A 17,801-nucleotide genomic window follows, 5' to 3' on the forward strand; every position below is an offset into this window, starting at 1 on the left:
TTGTCTTATTCATCATTTTATTGTGTAGATTCTCAGGTTAGGAAAATCAAGACTGTACAGTGGGGGCTTTCTTTTCTTCCCCCACTGGGGAGAGAATGGGGGCCCCTTCCTCAGCTGAGTTTGACTGGGGGCCCCTTTCTCAGCTTGACTTCCACCCTCACAGGAGCCCCCCAACAGCAGGGCTACCTTGAGCAAGGGTAGATTAAAGCAGGGGTGGGCTGCCCTGGCAGCCTAACCCCAATACAGGTGCACAGGATCTATTCAGACCCAGCTCCCCTCTTGCTGACTTAATTTCCCAGATGCTCTTCCCTCTCAAAGTCCCAGAGCCTCTCCCACAGGCAGGCCCAGACATGTCCACACAGGAGGGTTTTGTGTGAGTTTTGAACTGGGTTTTTGTCAAGCCCCTCAGTTCTGACCAGGGCCCCAGCAGAATCCCAATATCCTCTTTCTTCACCAACCCTCCCGCTTTGCCCTCCCCTGCTTTGGGGGACCTTTCTCCCCCTTGGCACTGCCTTGTCCCTCTCTTCTACTAGGCCTGGCCCCATCCACACTGCTCTTTCTTCTGGGTCCAAGCTCAGGGTTCCAGGGGCTCTTCTCCCACCTACATAGTGACGTCTGCCACCTGCTTGGCAGCTAGGATGCCCCTGCAGTGCCTCTGGGCCAATTTTTTGTTTTATTCATGGGCAGAAATGGGAGCAGAATGGGAGAAGGTAGGGGAGCAGGCTTCTTACCGTGATGGGGTCTGTGGTTGTGCCCACCTATGCAGGCACCTGTGCTGGCAGGGACCGAAGGACTGAACTCCTGCTCAGTCTTTTCCCTGACTGTGCCTAGCATCCTCTTTCCTATCTATTCAAAACCCCGCCCTGGGCCCTCTCTTTGCAGGACCAGCTGCTCCCCCTCTGCTCTATATCCTGGGGACCAGGGGAACTGGTGTTAGTACCACAGAGTGAAATCTTCTGGGAAAGGGGAGAGAAGACATATTTGCTCAAAGGAGGTGGGAACAGAATTTGGAATATCACAGCTTGAGGGAATCTTTGACATCCTCTGGTTCAACCACCTCCTTGTGTAGATGAGGAATGGGATCTGCCCAAGGTTCCACAGCCAAGCCTAGAACTACTCCTTACTCATTAACCAATTTGGTCCCTATCACAGTTCTGTGAGCGGGAGGTTGGGAGATTTTTTTCTCTCAGTTAATTCTGGATGCTAAAATAAATAACTTGCTTAGTGTCACATAGCATCACCATTACCTGATTATACCCAGGACAGGAGCCCACAAAGGAGACTGAGAGCTCAGTTCATGGGATGCTGGATGTCAGCCTCGTGCTCAAAACCCATACGCACATTCCCAGCACACCACAGGATTTTATCTGTCAGGCAGCATTTGCTCTTCACTGGGCCTCGGTTTTCCTTTCAGGAAAATGGGCATGAGAATGTGCACCACTCACAGAGGGAAAGACATTTTGGATGGTGTCCCAAGGCCCAAAAGTGCCAAGGAGACTTCCAAGGGGGAAAAGAACAGAGCTGGCCTTAGGAGAAACACATGCCATGGTCACAGAAGCCTTGACAACTGGGAATGGGGATCAGGCTAGGCATAGAGGTGCCCTCAGGCAGAGTCCTGAGGGAATGAGTGGAGAGGAGGAGAGAGGGAGCTTCGGCCTCATCAGCCTTTCTCAGCTCTCAAGCGATTCAGTCCCCATCTCAGTCATAGAGGGTGGGGCAAAACCACAGGACCTCATGGCTCATGCTTGAGGGAAGTCCCCACATATACTGGCATGCTCTTCTATTTCTCTTGCTGAGAACTGCAACTGGCAGATAGGGCACTGAACCCAGGAGACAGGGCGTGAACTTTCTGGGGAGGACACCCACAGTACAGACTGGGACGAAGATGATGAGGGAGAAGCCGGGTGAGGTGGGGAGGTCTCTCCACAAGTAGCAGCATGCTGGGGAAGAATCTCAATCCTGAAGGAGCCTATTTAGGGAGAGAAGGAGGTAAACAAAATGGCCTGCTCCCAGGCAGGATGTCACCCTAAGAAGTCTGGATAAGCTATGAAGACAAATAACATTGATACACAGCAGACAGTGAGAAGTGCTAAGTCCAAGGGAATCAGAGAATCCTGCAGAAGCTTAGTTGGGAAAGATGATCTGGGCAGATAAGAGAACACTTGGCAAAGAAGAACCATTTGAACAGAGACTGAAACAGCAACCAGCATTTGGACATATAGGAAAAAGTTACGAAGGAAATTCTATGCCCTCTCTGATTGCGTTTTACATTGTTTGGTTTCATGCTTCTCCAGAGGGCAGGGCCCATGTCCCTTCCTCAGCTTAGCTGGCACAGTGTGGACAGGTGCTCAGTACACACTTGTCTTGAATTACACTTGACTAAAAATACAGTTCCACACCTTGCAGCTGCAGAGATGACAGAAGCCAGCACTCCAAATTCAAATGTTTCTTGGCAGTACTCTCAGATCTCCTATTCCTCCCTCAAGGAATGCCCAGTTGTCATACAACAACTCCCTGTGCACAAGCATCTTACCTGCACAAATTGGGCACAGTCCACTATCCTGGTCACCACTTCTTTGGGCCTGTTTTTTTTGCCTTGCTCTTGCTGTCTCCCTCCTGTTTGGCCGAGAATTAGAGTTGGATAAAGGCCTGTGAGAAAGAACAGGTAAAGACCAGCTATTAGTAAGAGGCCATAAGGGCTGAAGGAGCCTGGAGTCAGAGCAAAAATAATGCAGAAGAGTTAATGTAGACCTAGCAACTCTGGGTTGGGGTCCTGGTTTTCCCACCTGATGTACCAGACGTGAGGGAAGACATTTAACCTTTGAACATCTGAGAACAGAGATTCCATTATTGCCCTTGGGTTATTATTTTTTAATTGAAATATAGTACACATACCATAAAACTCACTCTTTAAAAATATAAATTCAAGGCCAGGTGTGGTGGCTCAAGCCTGTAATCCCAGCACTCTGGGAGGCGAAGGCAGGCGGATCACCTGAGGTCAGGAGTTTGAGACCAGCCTGGCCAACATTTGCCTGTCTCTACTAAAAATACAAAAATTAGGCCGGACGCAGTGGCTTACGCCTGTAATCCCACCATTTTGGGAGGCCGAGGTGGGGGGATCACCTGAGGTTGGGAGTTTGAGACCAGCCTGACCAACACGAAGAAACCCTGTCTCTACTAAAAATACAAAAATTAGCTGGGCGTGGTGGCGGGCGCCTGTAATCCCAGCTACTCAAGAGGCTGAGGCAGGAGAATCACTTGAACTCGGGAGGCAGAGGATGAGGTGAGCTGAGATTGCCCCATTGCACTCCAGTCTGGGCAACAAGAGCAAAATTCCATCTCAAACAAACAAACAAACAAAAAACAAAAATTAGCTGGGTGTGGTGACGTGCACCTGTAGACCCAGCTTGGGAGGCTGCGGCAGGAGAACAGCTTGAACCTGGGAGGCTGAGGTTGCAGTGAGCCGAGATCATGCCATTGCACTCCAGACTGGGTGAGAAAGCACAACTCCGTTAATTTTCAGTTGTTTATATATATATACATTCAGTTCAAAACCCTGTATTGACAGAGTTCTGTAACCACAACCATGTAATTCCAGAACATTTTCACTACCCCCAAAAGAAACCCAGAACCCAGGCTGGGCGCAGTGGCTCATGCCTGTAATCCCAGAATTTTGGGAAGCCAAGGCAGATGGATCACCTGAGGTCAGGCGTTCAAGATCACCCTGGCCAACATGGCAAAACCCCATCTCTACTGAAAACACAAAAATTACCTGGGTGTGGTGGTGTACGCCTATAGTCCCTGCTTCTTGGGTGGCTGAGGCAGGAGAATGGCTTGGACTAGGAGGTGGAGGTTGCAGTGAGCCAAGATTGTGCCACTGCACTCCAGCCTGGGTTACAGAACAACACTTTGTCTCAAAAAAAAAAAAAAAAAAAAAAAAGGAAAGAAAAGAAAAGAAAGCCTGAACCAGACTCTGGCAACTGCTAATCTACTTTAGTGGTTTAGAATTGCCTATTCTGGACATGAAATCATATACTATATGGTTTTTTGTGACTGACTTCTTACACTTAGTATGGTTTCAAGGTTCATCCATGTTAGAGCAGGTATCAGTACTATATTCCTTTTTTATGGCAGAGTAATATTCCACAGCATAGATATACCACATTTTATTTATCAGCTGATAGACACTTGGGTTGTTTCAATTTCTGGGCTATTATTTTATTTTATTTTTTTTGAGACGGAGTCTTGCTCTGTTGCCTAGGCTGGAGTGAAGTGGCCAGATCTCAGCTCACTGCAAGCTCCGCCTCCCGGGTTTACGCCATTCTCCTGCCTCAGCCTCCCGAGTAGCTGGGACTACAGGCGCCCGCCACCTCGCCCGGCTAATTTTTTGTATTTTTTAGTAGAGACGGGGTTTCACCGTGTTAGCCCGGATGGTCTCGATCTCCTGACCTCATGATCCGCCCGTCTCAGCTTCCCAAAGTGCTGGGATTACAGGCTTGAGCCACTGCGTTCTGGGCTATTATTAATAATGTTGCTCTGAACATTTGCCTGTAAGTTTCTGTGTGAACACCTGTTATCAATTCTTTGGAAGTATACACCTAGGAGCTGAACTGCTAGGTCATATGGTAACTCCATATAAACATTTTGAAAAACTGCCAAACTGTTTTCCAATCAGCTGCACTAATTTACATTCCTACTGGCAATATGTATGAGAGTTTCAATTTCTCCATATCTTTGCCAACACTTGTTACTGTCCATCTTTTTTATTACATCCATCCTAGCAGGTGTGAAATAATCATTGTGGGGTTTTGATTGGCATTTCTGTGATGGCTAATGATGTTGAGCATCTTCTATGTGCTTAATAGCCATTTACATATCTTCTTTGGAGAAAATTCTATTCAGATTCTTTGTCAAACATTCTAAAAATTAGGGTATCTTTCTATTGTTGACTTGTAAAGGATCTTTATATATTTTAGATAAAAGAGCCTTACTGGGCTGGGCGCGGTGGCTCAAGCCTGTAATCCCAGCACTTTGGGAGGCCGAGACGGGAGGATCACAAGGTCAGGAGATCGAGACCATCCTGGCTAACCCAGAGAAACCCTGTCTCTACTAAAAAAAAGAAAAAAAAATACAAAAAACTAGCCGGGTGAGGTGGCGGTCGCTTATAGTCCCAGCTACTCAGGAGGCTGAGGCAGGAGAATGGCGTAAACCCGGGAGGTGGAGCTTGCAGTGAGCTGAGATCTGGCCACTGTACTCCAGCCTGGGCAACAGAGCGAGACTCTGTCTCAAAAAAAAAAAAAAAAAAAAAAAGAGCCTTACTGAATATGTGATATGCAAATACTTTCCTCCATATTCTATGGGTTGTCTTTTACTTTCTTGACAGTGTCCTTTGAAGATTCAGATTTTTTTTTTTTTTTTTTTGAGACAGAGTTTCACTCTTGTTGCCCAGGCTGGAGTGCAATGGCGTGATCTCAGCTCACTGCAACCTCCGCCTCCTGGGTTCAAGCGATTCTCCTGCCTCAGCCTCCCGAGTAGCTGGGATTACAGGAACGTACCGCCACACTCGACTAATTTTTGTATTTTTAGTAGAAACAGGGTTTCGCCGTGTTGGCCAGGCTGGTCTTGAACTCCTGACCTCAGGTGATCCACCCACTTTGGCCTCCCAAAGTATTGGGATTACAGGCATGAGCCACCACGCCCAGCCAAAGATTTAGATTTTGATGAAGCCCATGAAATACAGCATACTCATCTTCAGATTCTGGTTCACTACAGGACTGCCTCTTTGCCTAGTTCCAAACCTGACAACATGTGGACAAGGATATCTTTTCTTCAATGCCCTTAGGTCTAAACCCACAGGTTAAACCCAGACACAAGGATACTCTCTGACCTTAATGAAACAAGACTGGGGGGGAAGGATAGCTGCAAAAGGGCAATAAGGTTTGGGGAGGTGATTTGGGTCTTTCATGTTGATCTACTTACCTTTGGTGCTGCACTTTCCTTCTTTTCATTCTGCCCACATCATTCTCAGAGTTTTGCTCCTCTGCTCTGGGCTCTGTATTAGAAATGCTCATTAAACAAAACAGTCTTAACTCTTAAACAATACAGTCTTCACATATGATGTTACTTCTTCTAAGAATATTCTTTCTACCCTCTTTGCCTGAAGGCAAAGAGTGTGCCTTTCTCACTCTTCCAAGTCTTAGATGAAATGCTAATTCCTATGCGGCACTTTCCCTGGATTCTCTAATCTGAATCCAGTCATCCAATTATGCTTTTCCTTGACAGTACTCATCACAGTTTGAAGATTTAAATTTATTTGTGTGACACTGACATGTGTTTCTCCACTAGGGAAGGAGCATTGCTATTTTATTTACTGTGGTATCCCTGATGCCTAGCACAGAGCCTGGCACAAACGATGCTTAATAAATATCTGTCAAATGAGTGACAATAAAAACTACCAACCTCCATTCGTCTGGTTATCCTGAATTTATGAAATACTTTGTATAGCATTTAATATATTTTAAAGTGCTTTCATAGCTCCAGGGCCCAGCCTATAGTAGGTGCCCAAAAATTATAAGTTCCCTTCTAGTCTCTTTCTCTTAAAATAATAAACTACATCTTTCCTTCTGTGGTAGACAGCTGAGGCCCAAAGAGATAAGGATTGCTGATTCCTAGGCCAGTGCTCTTTCAATTAGTATACAATATTTGATTTGTCTTCTGGTAACAAGACACCAACAATTATCTTTTCTATCACATGAAGTCCCACTAGTGAGCCATCCCTGTAGAGCAATGGTAGATTCAGGGAGGAAAGACATTGCTAGGGACAGGAAGGAACAGGTCATGTGGACTCACCTGCCCTGTCTGAAGGACTGGAACCTGGTTCTGCATGGTTGTTCTTTGGGCTTGCCACACTGACTGGAGGCACCCTGCGGGCAGCAGAAAGCACCATGTGGGCTGAACGCCCCAGAGTCCCTGGCTGCATCTGTGTTAGGATATTCCTGAGCTCTGAAATTTCCTTGGTATCCCTGCAGGGAAACAGAGAGTACTTGGTTCCACTTGAAATATAGGTCTTATTCTGCTCACTCATGTCAATGGCATTTAAGCAAGAAAGCTAGTTTAATACACAGATAGGGTCAGGCCTAGAGTATGTGATTAATTTGGTGAACCCAGGCTGGTCTTGTGTGCTTGTCAGTGACTTGATAGAATTTCTTTTCCAGGAGAAAGATCTGAGAGGTGGCTGGGAGACTTCTACTCCGTCAAGTACATACGTATGGGGATGTGGGAAGAACGTCCTCCGGATGGAAGGATTAGCTAGCCAGGGGCTAGGACCAGACTCCTGAGCATCAGAACCCTGAGGAAAAAAAATTGAGAGATATGAAATACCAAGATTCACCACCAGGGGACACTGCTACCTAGTGCCAGGGCCCACTCAAACTGTCAAACTACTCAAATGACTGAACTTTTTGGGGACATTTATTTCATTATTTCCTTCTAAATATTATCAAATAATATTGTTTCATTTTTAGTATGATTTATTTTGTGAACAATTTTGTTAACTTGCAACTAAAAACCTACCAATTTTAGCCACAATTTCTAGCCATCTATAAAGAGATGTGTGTGTATGTATGCATATAGATATCATGTCTCTAGCATTAGCCACCATACCTATCACCAGCATTCTATAACCTCCTTGCTCCAGAAATGTCTATGTGCAATAATCTCCCAAATAATTTCTGCATAGAGATTTTATTTATACCGTAGTATGCTGGTTTCTTAATTCTTTGTCAAAATTCAATTTATCTGTGATTATACCCCTACTTTTTAAAAAAGAGGTGGGATCTCAGCCTGGGTACAGCGATTCGTGGCTGTAATCTCAGCACTTTAGGAGGCCAAGGTGGGAGGACTGCTAGAGCCCAGGAGTTTCAGACCAGCCTGAGCAACATAGTGAGACCCTGTCTATAAAAAAATAAAAAAATTAGCCAGGCATGGTGGTACATGTCTGTGGTCCTAGCTACTTGGGAGGCTGAGGTGCTGAGGTGGGAGGACTGCTTGAGCTTCAGAAGCCAAGGCTGCAGTGAGCTGTGACTGCACCACTGCACTCCAGCAAGGTGACAAGAGTGAGACCCTGTCTCAAATAAAAAGAAGAAAAAAAAAATTGAGTCTTGCTCTACCCAGGCTGGGATGCAGTGGCAGGATCACGGCTCACTGTAGCCTTGAACTCTGGGGCTTAAGCAATCCTCTCACCTCAGCCTCTCGAGCAGCTGGGACCACAGGCTCATGCCACCATGCCCAGCTAATTAAAAAAATTTTTTTGTAGAGACAAGGTCTCATTATGTTGCACAGGCTGGTCTCAAACTCTTGGGCTCAAGCGATCGTCCCTCCTTGGCCTCCCAAACCACTGAGATTACAGGCATGTGCCATTGCACCTGGTCCCTTATTATTTTTTCTTTTTTGAGACACAGTCACACTCTGCCATCTAGGATGGCGTGCAGTGGCATGATCTCAGCTCACTACAACCTCCGCCTCTCAGGTTCAAGCGATTCTTGTGCCTCAGCCTCCTGAGTAGCTAGGATTACAGGCGTGCACCACCACAGCCAGCTAATTTTTGTATTTTTAGTAGAAACAGGGTTTTGCCATGTTGGCCAGGATGATCTTGAACTCCTGGCCTCAAGTCATCTGCCTGCCTCGGCCTCCAAAAGTGCTGGGATTACAGGCGTGAGCCACTGCTCCACTGCTCCCGGCCTCCTAATTCCTTTTTCCTTTTTTATTTATTGAAATTTCCTTTTTCCCTTACCTTAAAAAATTTTTGTCTTTAATTTTCAACTCTGATTCTTCTATCACAGCTTATTTTAAAGGTAAATGTCTTTCTTGTAAAGCATGACTTTGGCTTCATTCTACAAGCTTGAGTAGTATTTTCATTCTCATTAACTCTTTAATATTTTCTTTTTTTTTTTTTTTTTTTTTTTTTTTTTTTTTTTTGAGACGGAGTCTCGCTCTGTCGCCCAGGCTGGAGTGCAGTGGCCGGATCTCAGCTCACTGCAAGCTCCGCCTCCCGAGTTTATGCCATTCTCTCGCCTCAGCCTCCCGAGTAGCTGGGACTACAGGCGCCCGCCACATCACCCGGCTAATTTTTTGTATTTTTTTAGTAGAGACGGGGTTTCACCGTGTTAGCCAGGATGGTCTCGATCTCCTGACCTCGTGATCCACCCGACTCGGCCTCCCAAAGTGCTGGGATTACAGGCTTGAGCCACCGCGCCCGGCCAACTCTTTAATATTTTCTAATTACCATTATAATCCTTTCTTGGACCTAGCAACAATCCTGAAATTTTTTCTTTAATTTTCCAGGTTTTTCATTTTTTCTTTACCTTGTCTCATGAATGTTATAGTGAATGCGACTAGAAAGGGTAACTAGATAGGTGTGTAGAGATAGTTTATTTTAACCTTAACTCGGAGATTATCAGGAAATTAATTATTACAAAATGATTAATTATTAGCTTCTGAGCAAAGATTACTTGGAATCAAGTGGCCCGGGTTCAAATCCACTCCAAGACTTATTTGGCAGTGTGACCTGGGTCACGCCACTAAATTTCTCTGTGCTTTTCTTACGAGAAAACTGGTGATCATAATAACCCCATTTCAGAGTTAAAAGCCCTATGTTTTGCTTTCACTATAACATACCAATTAAAATGATTCATTAGAAAAAAAAGTCTATGACGTTTTAGGCATCCTAAATTATAAAACTGAGTGCCATCAATCTGTAATCCCAGCTTACATGTACCATCTGTCTCTTGCTGAAATGTTTCAGGTCATTCCTTTGCTACAGTTTCACGAAGTACCTGCATGTATGTTTCACCCTGCTGCTGATGTTCAATACCCTTCTGACAAGGCTCTGCAGTTGTTGACTCCCTTTGACCTCCATCCTACCATGGTCCTAGAAGTGCAGGGTAATGTAGATGGCCAAAATGGAAAAGAACCCTGAGAAACTTTTGTTTATCCTAAAACTGGGGTGAACATAGGTACTGGTTTGCCTGGAACAGTCCTACTTTGTATCTGTTGTCTCCGTATAAAAATAATAATAATTATTATTATGTTTTGAGACAGGGCCTCACTCTGTCACTCAGGCTGGAATGTAGTGGTATGATTATGGCTCACTGCAACCTCGATCACCTGGGCTCAAGTGATCCTCCTACCTCAGCCTCCTAAGTATCTAGGACGACAGGCACGGGCCACCATGCCTGGTTAATTTTTATTTATTTTTTTCTTCAGACAGGGTCTAGCTCTGGAGTGCAATGGCACAATCACAGCTCACTGAAGCCTTGAACTCCCAGGCTCAAGTGATCCTACCACCTCAGCCTCCTGAGTAGCTGGGACTACAGGCGTATACCACTATGCCTAGGCTGGAGTGCAATGGCACAATCACAGCTCACTGAAGCCTTGAACTCCCAGGCTCAAGTGATCCTACCACCTCAGCCTCCTGAGTAGCTGGGACTACAGGCGTACACCACTATGCCTAATTTGTTATTTTTTGTAGAGATGGGGTTTTGCTATGTTGCACAGTCTGGTCTCAAACTCTGGGGCTCAAGCGATCCATTCGCCTTGGCCTCCCAAAGTGCTGGGATTACAGGCATGAGTCACTGCACCTAAGTTTTAAATTTTTTGTAGAGGCTGGGTGTGGTGGTACACGCCAGTAATCCCAGCACAGTGGGAGGCTGAGACAAGAGGACTGCTTGAGCCCAGGAGTTTGAGATCAGCCTTGGCAACATAGTGAGACATTGGTCTCTGTAAAAAGTAGAGGTGGGAGGTTGCAGTGAGCCGAGATCATGCCACTGTGCTCCAGCCCGGGCAACAGAGTGAGACTTTGTCTTTTTTTTTTTTTTGAGACGGAGTCTCGCTCTGTTGCCGGGCCCGGGCTGGAGTGCAGTGGCGCAATCTCGGCTCACTGCAAGCTCCACCTCCTGGGTTCATGCCATTCTCCTGCCTCAGCCTCCCGTGTAGCTGGGACTACAGGCGCCCGCCACCGCACCTGGCTAATTTTTTGTATTTTTAGTAGAGACGGGGTTTCACCATGGTAGCCAGGATGGTCTCGATCTCCTGACCTCATGATCTGCCTGTCTCGGCCTCCCAAAGTGCTGGGATTACAGGCTTGAGCCACCGCGCCTGCCCCAACTTTGTCTTTAAAAAAAAAAAAAAAAAAATTATTTGGGCCTGGTAGTATGCACTTGTAGTTCCAGCTACTGGGAGGTTGAGGCGGGAGGATTGTTTGAACCCAGGAGGTGGAGGTCGTAGTGAGTGATCACGCCACTGCACTCCAGCCTGGATGACAGAGCAAGCCCCTGCCTCATAAATAAATAAATAAACAATAAATAATAAATTTTTTGGCCGGGCGTGGTAGCTCATACCTGTAATCCCAGCACTTTGGGAGGCCAAAGTGGGCAGATCACAAGGTCAGGAGATGGAGACCATCTTGGCTAACACGGTGAAACCCCGTCTCTACTAAAAGTACAAAAAAGTATCTGGGCGTGGTGGCGTGCACCTGTAGTCCCAGCTGCTGGGGAGGGTGAGGCAGGAGAATGGCATGAATCTGGGAGAAGGAGCTTGCAGTGAGCCAAGATTGATCGCACCACTGCACTCCAGCCTGGGTGACAGAGTGAGACTCTGTCTCCAAAAAATAAATAAATAAATGAATAAACAAATTTTTTGTGGAGACAGCGTCTAGCTATGTTGCCCAGGCTGGTCCTGAATTTCTGGGCTCAAATGATCCTCCCACTTTGGTCTCCGCAAGTGCTAGAATTAAAGGCATGAGCCACTGTGCCTGGACTTAGTGTAATTATTAATAGCATTCTCCTTTGCCCTTAAAGTGTCCTGGTTTGGATGATAAGTTTTATGGTAACTCTATCTACAACTCCCCTTTAAAAGGTCACTTACATAATGAACATTTAAACTAAAAGGCTACTTTGCTCTGGGCAATGTTCTAGGTGCCAGGAATGCATTACAGAACCAGACAGACAGGTTCCTAATCTCATGGAGCTTTATTTTATTGGCTAGGCAGGATCATAGAGATCGAGCTCCACTCATGTCAGCTCTTAGCACTGCAGCAGTGGAACCTGGTAGGGCACACCGAACTGCCACTGTCGGTCCTTTTACATTTTTTTAGCCCTTTCCACAGTGGAAGAGTAGTCTCAGACCAAACTTGACTTTGTCTTATCTCTCTGGATCTCTCCTAAAACTGCACAACAAAAGGATCTACTCTTGTTCTTTCTGCTCTAACTTCATTTTCTCTTCCCTGTGCTGCCTCTTCTTTTTCTCAGGAACCTCAAAAGGATTGACTCTTGTGAAGTTCGCTCATGTGAACTGGGATTCTTTTGGTTGTGAAAGGTTTGAAACTTCTAAGAAAGTTTCTTGTGTGCACAAGAGGCAGAGTGTGTAGTGTAGGCAGAGTGTAGGGACAGGAGACCTAGTCCTTATGCTGTTCTGACTCACTGTAGGACTCTGAACATATAAAAGTTTTCCTATCTGGGATGGAAAATGAGATGGTGGGGGCTGGATGATCTCTAAAATTCCATGACTCTAGCTTTGTATGATAAAACACTCATTTTTTTATGAATGAAATATGATGGAGGGTACTGGCTTAGAAAGATAAACAAGTGTAACAACAAAGCAAGAGGAGTCAGAATAGGCTTAAGAAAAAAACTAGAAGCCTGGTTGAGCAAATCGAAGTAAATTGATATAACCTCAGGGCTAGAAATCCATATATCTTATCTAAGGAGTACAGGCGTACTTCATTTTATTGTGCTTCATAGATACTGTGTGCTTAAAAAAAAAGGAAGATTTGTGACAACGCTGCAAGTCTATCAGCACCATTTTGCCAACAGTATGTGCTCACTTCCTGTTGCTGCGTCACATTTTGGTAATTCTCACATTTCGGTAATTCTCACATTTCAAACCTTCTCATTATTACTACATCTGTTACAGTGATCTGTGATCAGTGATCTTTAATGTTACTATTGTAACTGTTTTGGGGTGCCACGAATTGTGCTCACATAAGATGGTAAACTTTTTTTTGGTTTTGAGACAGGGAATCGCTCTGTCACCCAGGCAGGAATGCAGCTGCACTAATCATAGCTCACTGCAGCCTCAAACTCCTGGTCTCAGGTGATCTTTCTGCCTCAGTCCCAAGTAGCTGGGACTACAGATGTGTGCCACCATGCCTGTTTCTTTCTTTTTTTTTTTTTTTTAAAGATGAGGAAATCTGAGGCTCTGAGGCTCAGGAATTAGGTGACTTACATGATTTTAGTCATGTAAATAGTAAGTTGTCTACCTTGTCCCTATATTATCCTTTTTTTTTTTTTTTTTTTTTTTGAGACAGAGTCTCGCTCTGTCGCCCAAGCTGGAGTGCAGCGGCACAATCTTGGCTCACTGCAACCTCCGCCTCCCGGGTTCAAGCAATTCTCCTGCCTCAGCCTCCCAAGTAGCCGGGACAACAGGTGCACGCCGCCACACTCGGCTAATTTTTTGTATTTTAGTAGAGACGGGATTTCACCGTATTGCCCAGACTGGTCTTGAACTCCAGAGCTCAGGCAATCCGCCTGCCTCGGCTTCCCAAAGTGCAAGGATTATAGGCATGAGCCACTGGGCCCGGCTAATTTTTGTATTTTATGTAGAGACGGGGTTTTGCCATGTTGCCCAGGCTGGTCTTGAACTCCTGAGCTCAAGGGATCTGTCTTACACAGTGCTAGGATTACAGGCGTGAGCCACCACATCCAGCTGAAAAAATTCTTGAAGAAAATTAAAAGTGCTACTCTAGTGAAAACATGTATGATAAGAAAGCAAAACAGCCTTATTGCTGACATGGATAAAGTTTTAACAGTATGGATAGATCAAATCAGCCATGATACACACTTATCCAAAGCCTGGATACACACTTATCCAGAGCAAGGCCCTAACCCTCTTCAATTCTATGAAGACTGAAAGAGGTGAAGAAGCTGCAGAAGAGAAGTCTGAAGCTAGCACAGATTGGTTCATGAAGTTTAAGGAAGAAAATCCATCTCCTTAACATTAAAGTGCAAGACGAAGCAGCAAGTGCTGATGGAGAAGCTATAGCAAGTTACCCAGAAGATCTAGCTAAGATCATTGATGAAGGTGGCTACACTAAACAACAGATTTTCAATGTAGATGAAACTGCCTTCTATTGAAAGAAGATGCCGGGCAGGCGTGGTGGCTCATGCCTGTAATCCCAGCACTTTGGAAGACTGAGGCGGGTGGATTACAAGGTCAGGAGTTCGAGACCAGCCTGGCCAATATGGTGAAACTACATCTCTACTACTAATACAAAAATTAGCCGGGTGTGGTAGTGTGTGCCTATAGTCCTAGCTACTCGTGAGGCTGAGGCAGGAGAATTGCTTGAACCTGGGAGGTGGAGGTTGTGGTGAGCCGAGATTGCGCCACTGCACTCCAGCCTGGGCCACAGAGCAAGACTCAGTCTCAAAAGGAAAAAAAAAAAAAAAGATGTCACCAAGGACTTTCATAGCCAGAGAAGAGAAGTCAATGCCTGGCTTCAAAGGACAAGCTAACTCTCTCTTTAGGGCTAATGCAGCTGGTGACTTTAAGTTGAAGCCAATGCTCATTTACCATTCTAAAAATCCTAGGGCCCTTAAGAATTATGCTGAATCTACTCTGCCTGTGCTCTATAAATGGAAAAACAAAGCCTGGATGACAGCACATCGGTTTACAGCATGGTTTCCTGAATATTTTAAAACCACAGTTGAAACCTAGTACTCAGAACGAAAGATTCCTTTTCAAAACATTTCTGCTCACTGGTACTGCATCTAAGCCAAGAGCTCTGATGGAGATGAACAAGGAGCTTAATGTTGTTTTCATGCCTACTAACATAATATCCATTTTGCAGCCCACAGATCAAGGAGTAATTCAACTTTCAAGCATTGCTATTTAAGAAATATACTCTGTAAGGCTATAGCTGTCATATAGATAGTGATTCCTCTGATGGATCTAGGAAAGCAAATGAAAACCTCCTGGAAATAATTGGATGCCATTAAGAATACTGGTGATTCATGGGAGGAGGTCAAAATATCAACATTAACATGAGTTTGGAAGAAGTTGATTCCAGCCCTCTTGTGGGCTTTCAAGACTTCAAGGGAGGAAGTAACTGCAAATGTGACACAAAATAGTATGAGAAGCAGTCCGGGCATGGTGGCTCACACGTGTAATCCCAGAACTTTGGGTGGCTGAGGCAGGTAGATCACTTGAGGCCAGGAGTTTGAGACTAGCCTGGTCAACATGGTGAAACCCATCTCTACTAAAATACAAAAAATTAGCCAGGCGTGGTGCTGTGTGTCTGTAATCCCAGCTACTCTGGAGGCTGAGGTGGGAGAATTGCTTGAATCCGGGAGGCAGAGGTTGCAGTGAGCCGAGATCATGCCATTGCACTCCAGTCCTGGGTGACAGAGCGAGACTTTGTCTCGGAAAAAAAAAAAAAAAAGAAATAGTAAGAGAACTAGAAATAGAAATGGAACATGAGGATGCGACAGAATTACTGCAATCTCAAGATAAAACCTGAACAGATGAGGAGTTGCTTCTTATAGATGAGCAAAGTGGTTTCTTGAGATGAAATCTACTCCTGGTGAAGATGCTATGAACATTATTGAAATGATAAAAAAAGATTTAGACTATGACATAAACTTAGTTGATAAAGCAGTGGCTGGATTCAGGAGAATTGATTCAAATTTTGAAAGAAGTTGTAGCCGGGCGCGGTGGCTCAAGCCTGTAATCCCAGCACTTTGGGAGGCTGAGACGGGCGGATCACGAGGTCAGGAGATCGAGACCATCCTGGCTAACACGGTGAAACCCCGTCTCTACTAAAAATACAAAAAACTAGCCGAGTGAGGTGGCAGGCGCCTGTAGTCCCAGCTACTCGGGAGGCTGAGGCAGGAGAATGGCGTAAACCTGGGAGGCGGAGCTTGCAGTGAGCTGAGATCCGGCCACTGTACTCCAGCCTGGGTGACAGAGCGAGACTCCGTCTCAAAAAAAAAAAAAAAAAAAGAAAGAAGTTGTACTGTGGTTAAAATGCTATCAAACAGCATCACATGCTACAGAGAACTCTTTCATGAAAGGAAGAGTAGATTGATGTGGCAAACTTAACGGTCTTATTTTACAAAATTGCCATGGCCAGCCCAACCTTCAGCAATAACCACCCTGATCTGTCAGCAGCTATCAACACTGAGGCAAGAATCTCCACTAGCAAAAAGATTACGACTTGCTGGCTGGGCGCGGTGGCTCACGCGTATAATCCCAGCACTTTGGGAGGCCGAGGCAGGCGGATCACGAGGTCAGGAGATCGAAACCATCCTGGCTAACACGGTGAAACCTTGTCTCTATTAAAAATGCAAAAAATTAGCTGGGCGTGGTGGCAGGCACCTATAGTCCCAGCCATTCGGGAGGCTGAGGCAGGAGAATAACGTGAACCCAGGAGGCGGAGCTTGCAGTGAGCCAAGATCGCGCCACTGCACTCCAGCCTGGGCAACAGTGCAAGACTTGCTGAAGGTTCAGATAATTGTTGGCTTATATACACTGAAAAACCAAAAAATGTGTGTGACTTGCTTTATTGTCATGATCTGGAACCAAATCTGGAACATCTCCAAGGTATGCCTATATTGTGCTGTACAGGGAGAAAAGCAAGGGAACAAATGAAACTGCAGAACACACATGTAAAGATATAACTTTGTTTAAGGGAATAATGACAGAGAAACTACACGGGAGCTTTGGGACTTACAGTGCTCAGAGGAAAAGTCTGATAAAAGCTACAGTCACCCAGTAACTTAGAAATAAAGTACGAAGTTAAGTTTGGATCCAAGAATAATGTATTTATGGCTAAAGAGCAAATGGTCCAAAAGTTTTGTGTATACTGTATCCAAGGCTCACTCATTTGCTTATTCCTCGTGTGAGACAGAGGAGTTCACTCTTACCTGTAAGAAAGGGTATCAAGCCCACTGATACTTGTATTTGTGTGTGTTTGTGTGTATGTGTGTGTGTGTCTATGCTTCAAACAAGCACCAGCTTCTTAACCAGAAACCTGCAAAGGAAGGGCAAACATTAAATCCTCACTCCACCATCATATATACCTTGTTCAGCACAGAGCTCACAAGGGCGGAGGGACCCACCGCAGAGTCATCTAAGGAGTCCAGAGAAGAACGCACCCGTAGAAAGGCCAGGCCAAAGGACTGATGACGCGTGAAGGGTTGGGAGCAGGTCAGGCGAAGTCGATCCCATAACTCTCCTGAGGCTGGAGCCAGGAAATCAACTCAAGGGAAAAAGAGAAAGAAAATAAGGGGGGAATGAAAATGCATAAATGGGAGAGAAAGAGGACGAAAAGGTCAATACTAAGGAAAGGAGCTATAGAGAGTAACCTCCAACAAAAGGAAGAAGGAGGTCATCAGCAAATGTCCCCTTAGGCTTGGGTGCTCAGGGTATGGTAATGCCAAGCAGGCCAGTCAGGGCATTCTCATATCCAGTCCCTTGCCTTCTCGTCATCATTCCTCTGTCACAGTTCCACACCATTCTCACCATGAATTCTATTCCTTCTCCAGGGACCTCATCAATATCTCATTTTAAGAAGTTACCTGCAGAGTAAGGGCCCAGTGGATTACCTGAGACATATATCAACCCTTCCTGGATCATAAGACTTCAACCTCCCTCACACCACCACGTGCTCTACATGCTCACAGTATCACATTCCGATATCACAAACTCTCCACATCTTTAGTTCCTAACACTGTCTAGTCAGTACCTCA

General features: G+C 45.4%; 1 protein-coding gene across 7 annotated transcripts in view; it reads right to left on the reverse strand.

The window, feature by feature from the left end:
* Window positions 1-17,801, reverse strand: part of LOC117081478 (short transient receptor potential channel 2) — a 29,569-nt gene continuing 11,768 nt past the window's right edge. For 5 of the 7 annotated variants that reach the window (XM_033207471.1, XM_033207469.1, XM_033207473.1 and 2 more), the window contains exons 5-10: window positions 17,133-17,311; window positions 7,266-7,348; window positions 6,850-7,022; window positions 5,980-6,052; window positions 2,534-2,649; window positions 1-1,969 (exon numbers count right to left, since the gene is read on the reverse strand). In XM_033207471.1, coding sequence (XP_033063362.1) covers window positions 1,740-1,969; window positions 2,534-2,649; window positions 5,980-6,052; window positions 6,850-7,022; window positions 7,266-7,348; window positions 17,133-17,311 — 854 coding nt within the window. In that variant the 3' untranslated portion in view covers window positions 1-1,739. The remainder of the gene's footprint in view (window positions 1,970-2,533; window positions 2,650-5,979; window positions 6,053-6,849; window positions 7,023-7,265; window positions 7,349-17,132; window positions 17,312-17,801) is intronic. The other 2 variants (XM_033207474.1, XM_033207475.1) reach the window with 2 other exon arrangements.

Source organism: Trachypithecus francoisi, unplaced genomic scaffold, assembly GCF_009764315.1.
Source record: "Trachypithecus francoisi isolate TF-2019V2 unplaced genomic scaffold, Tfra_2.0 Lachesis_group8, whole genome shotgun sequence".
Lineage (NCBI taxonomy): Eukaryota > Metazoa > Chordata > Mammalia > Primates > Cercopithecidae > Trachypithecus > Trachypithecus francoisi.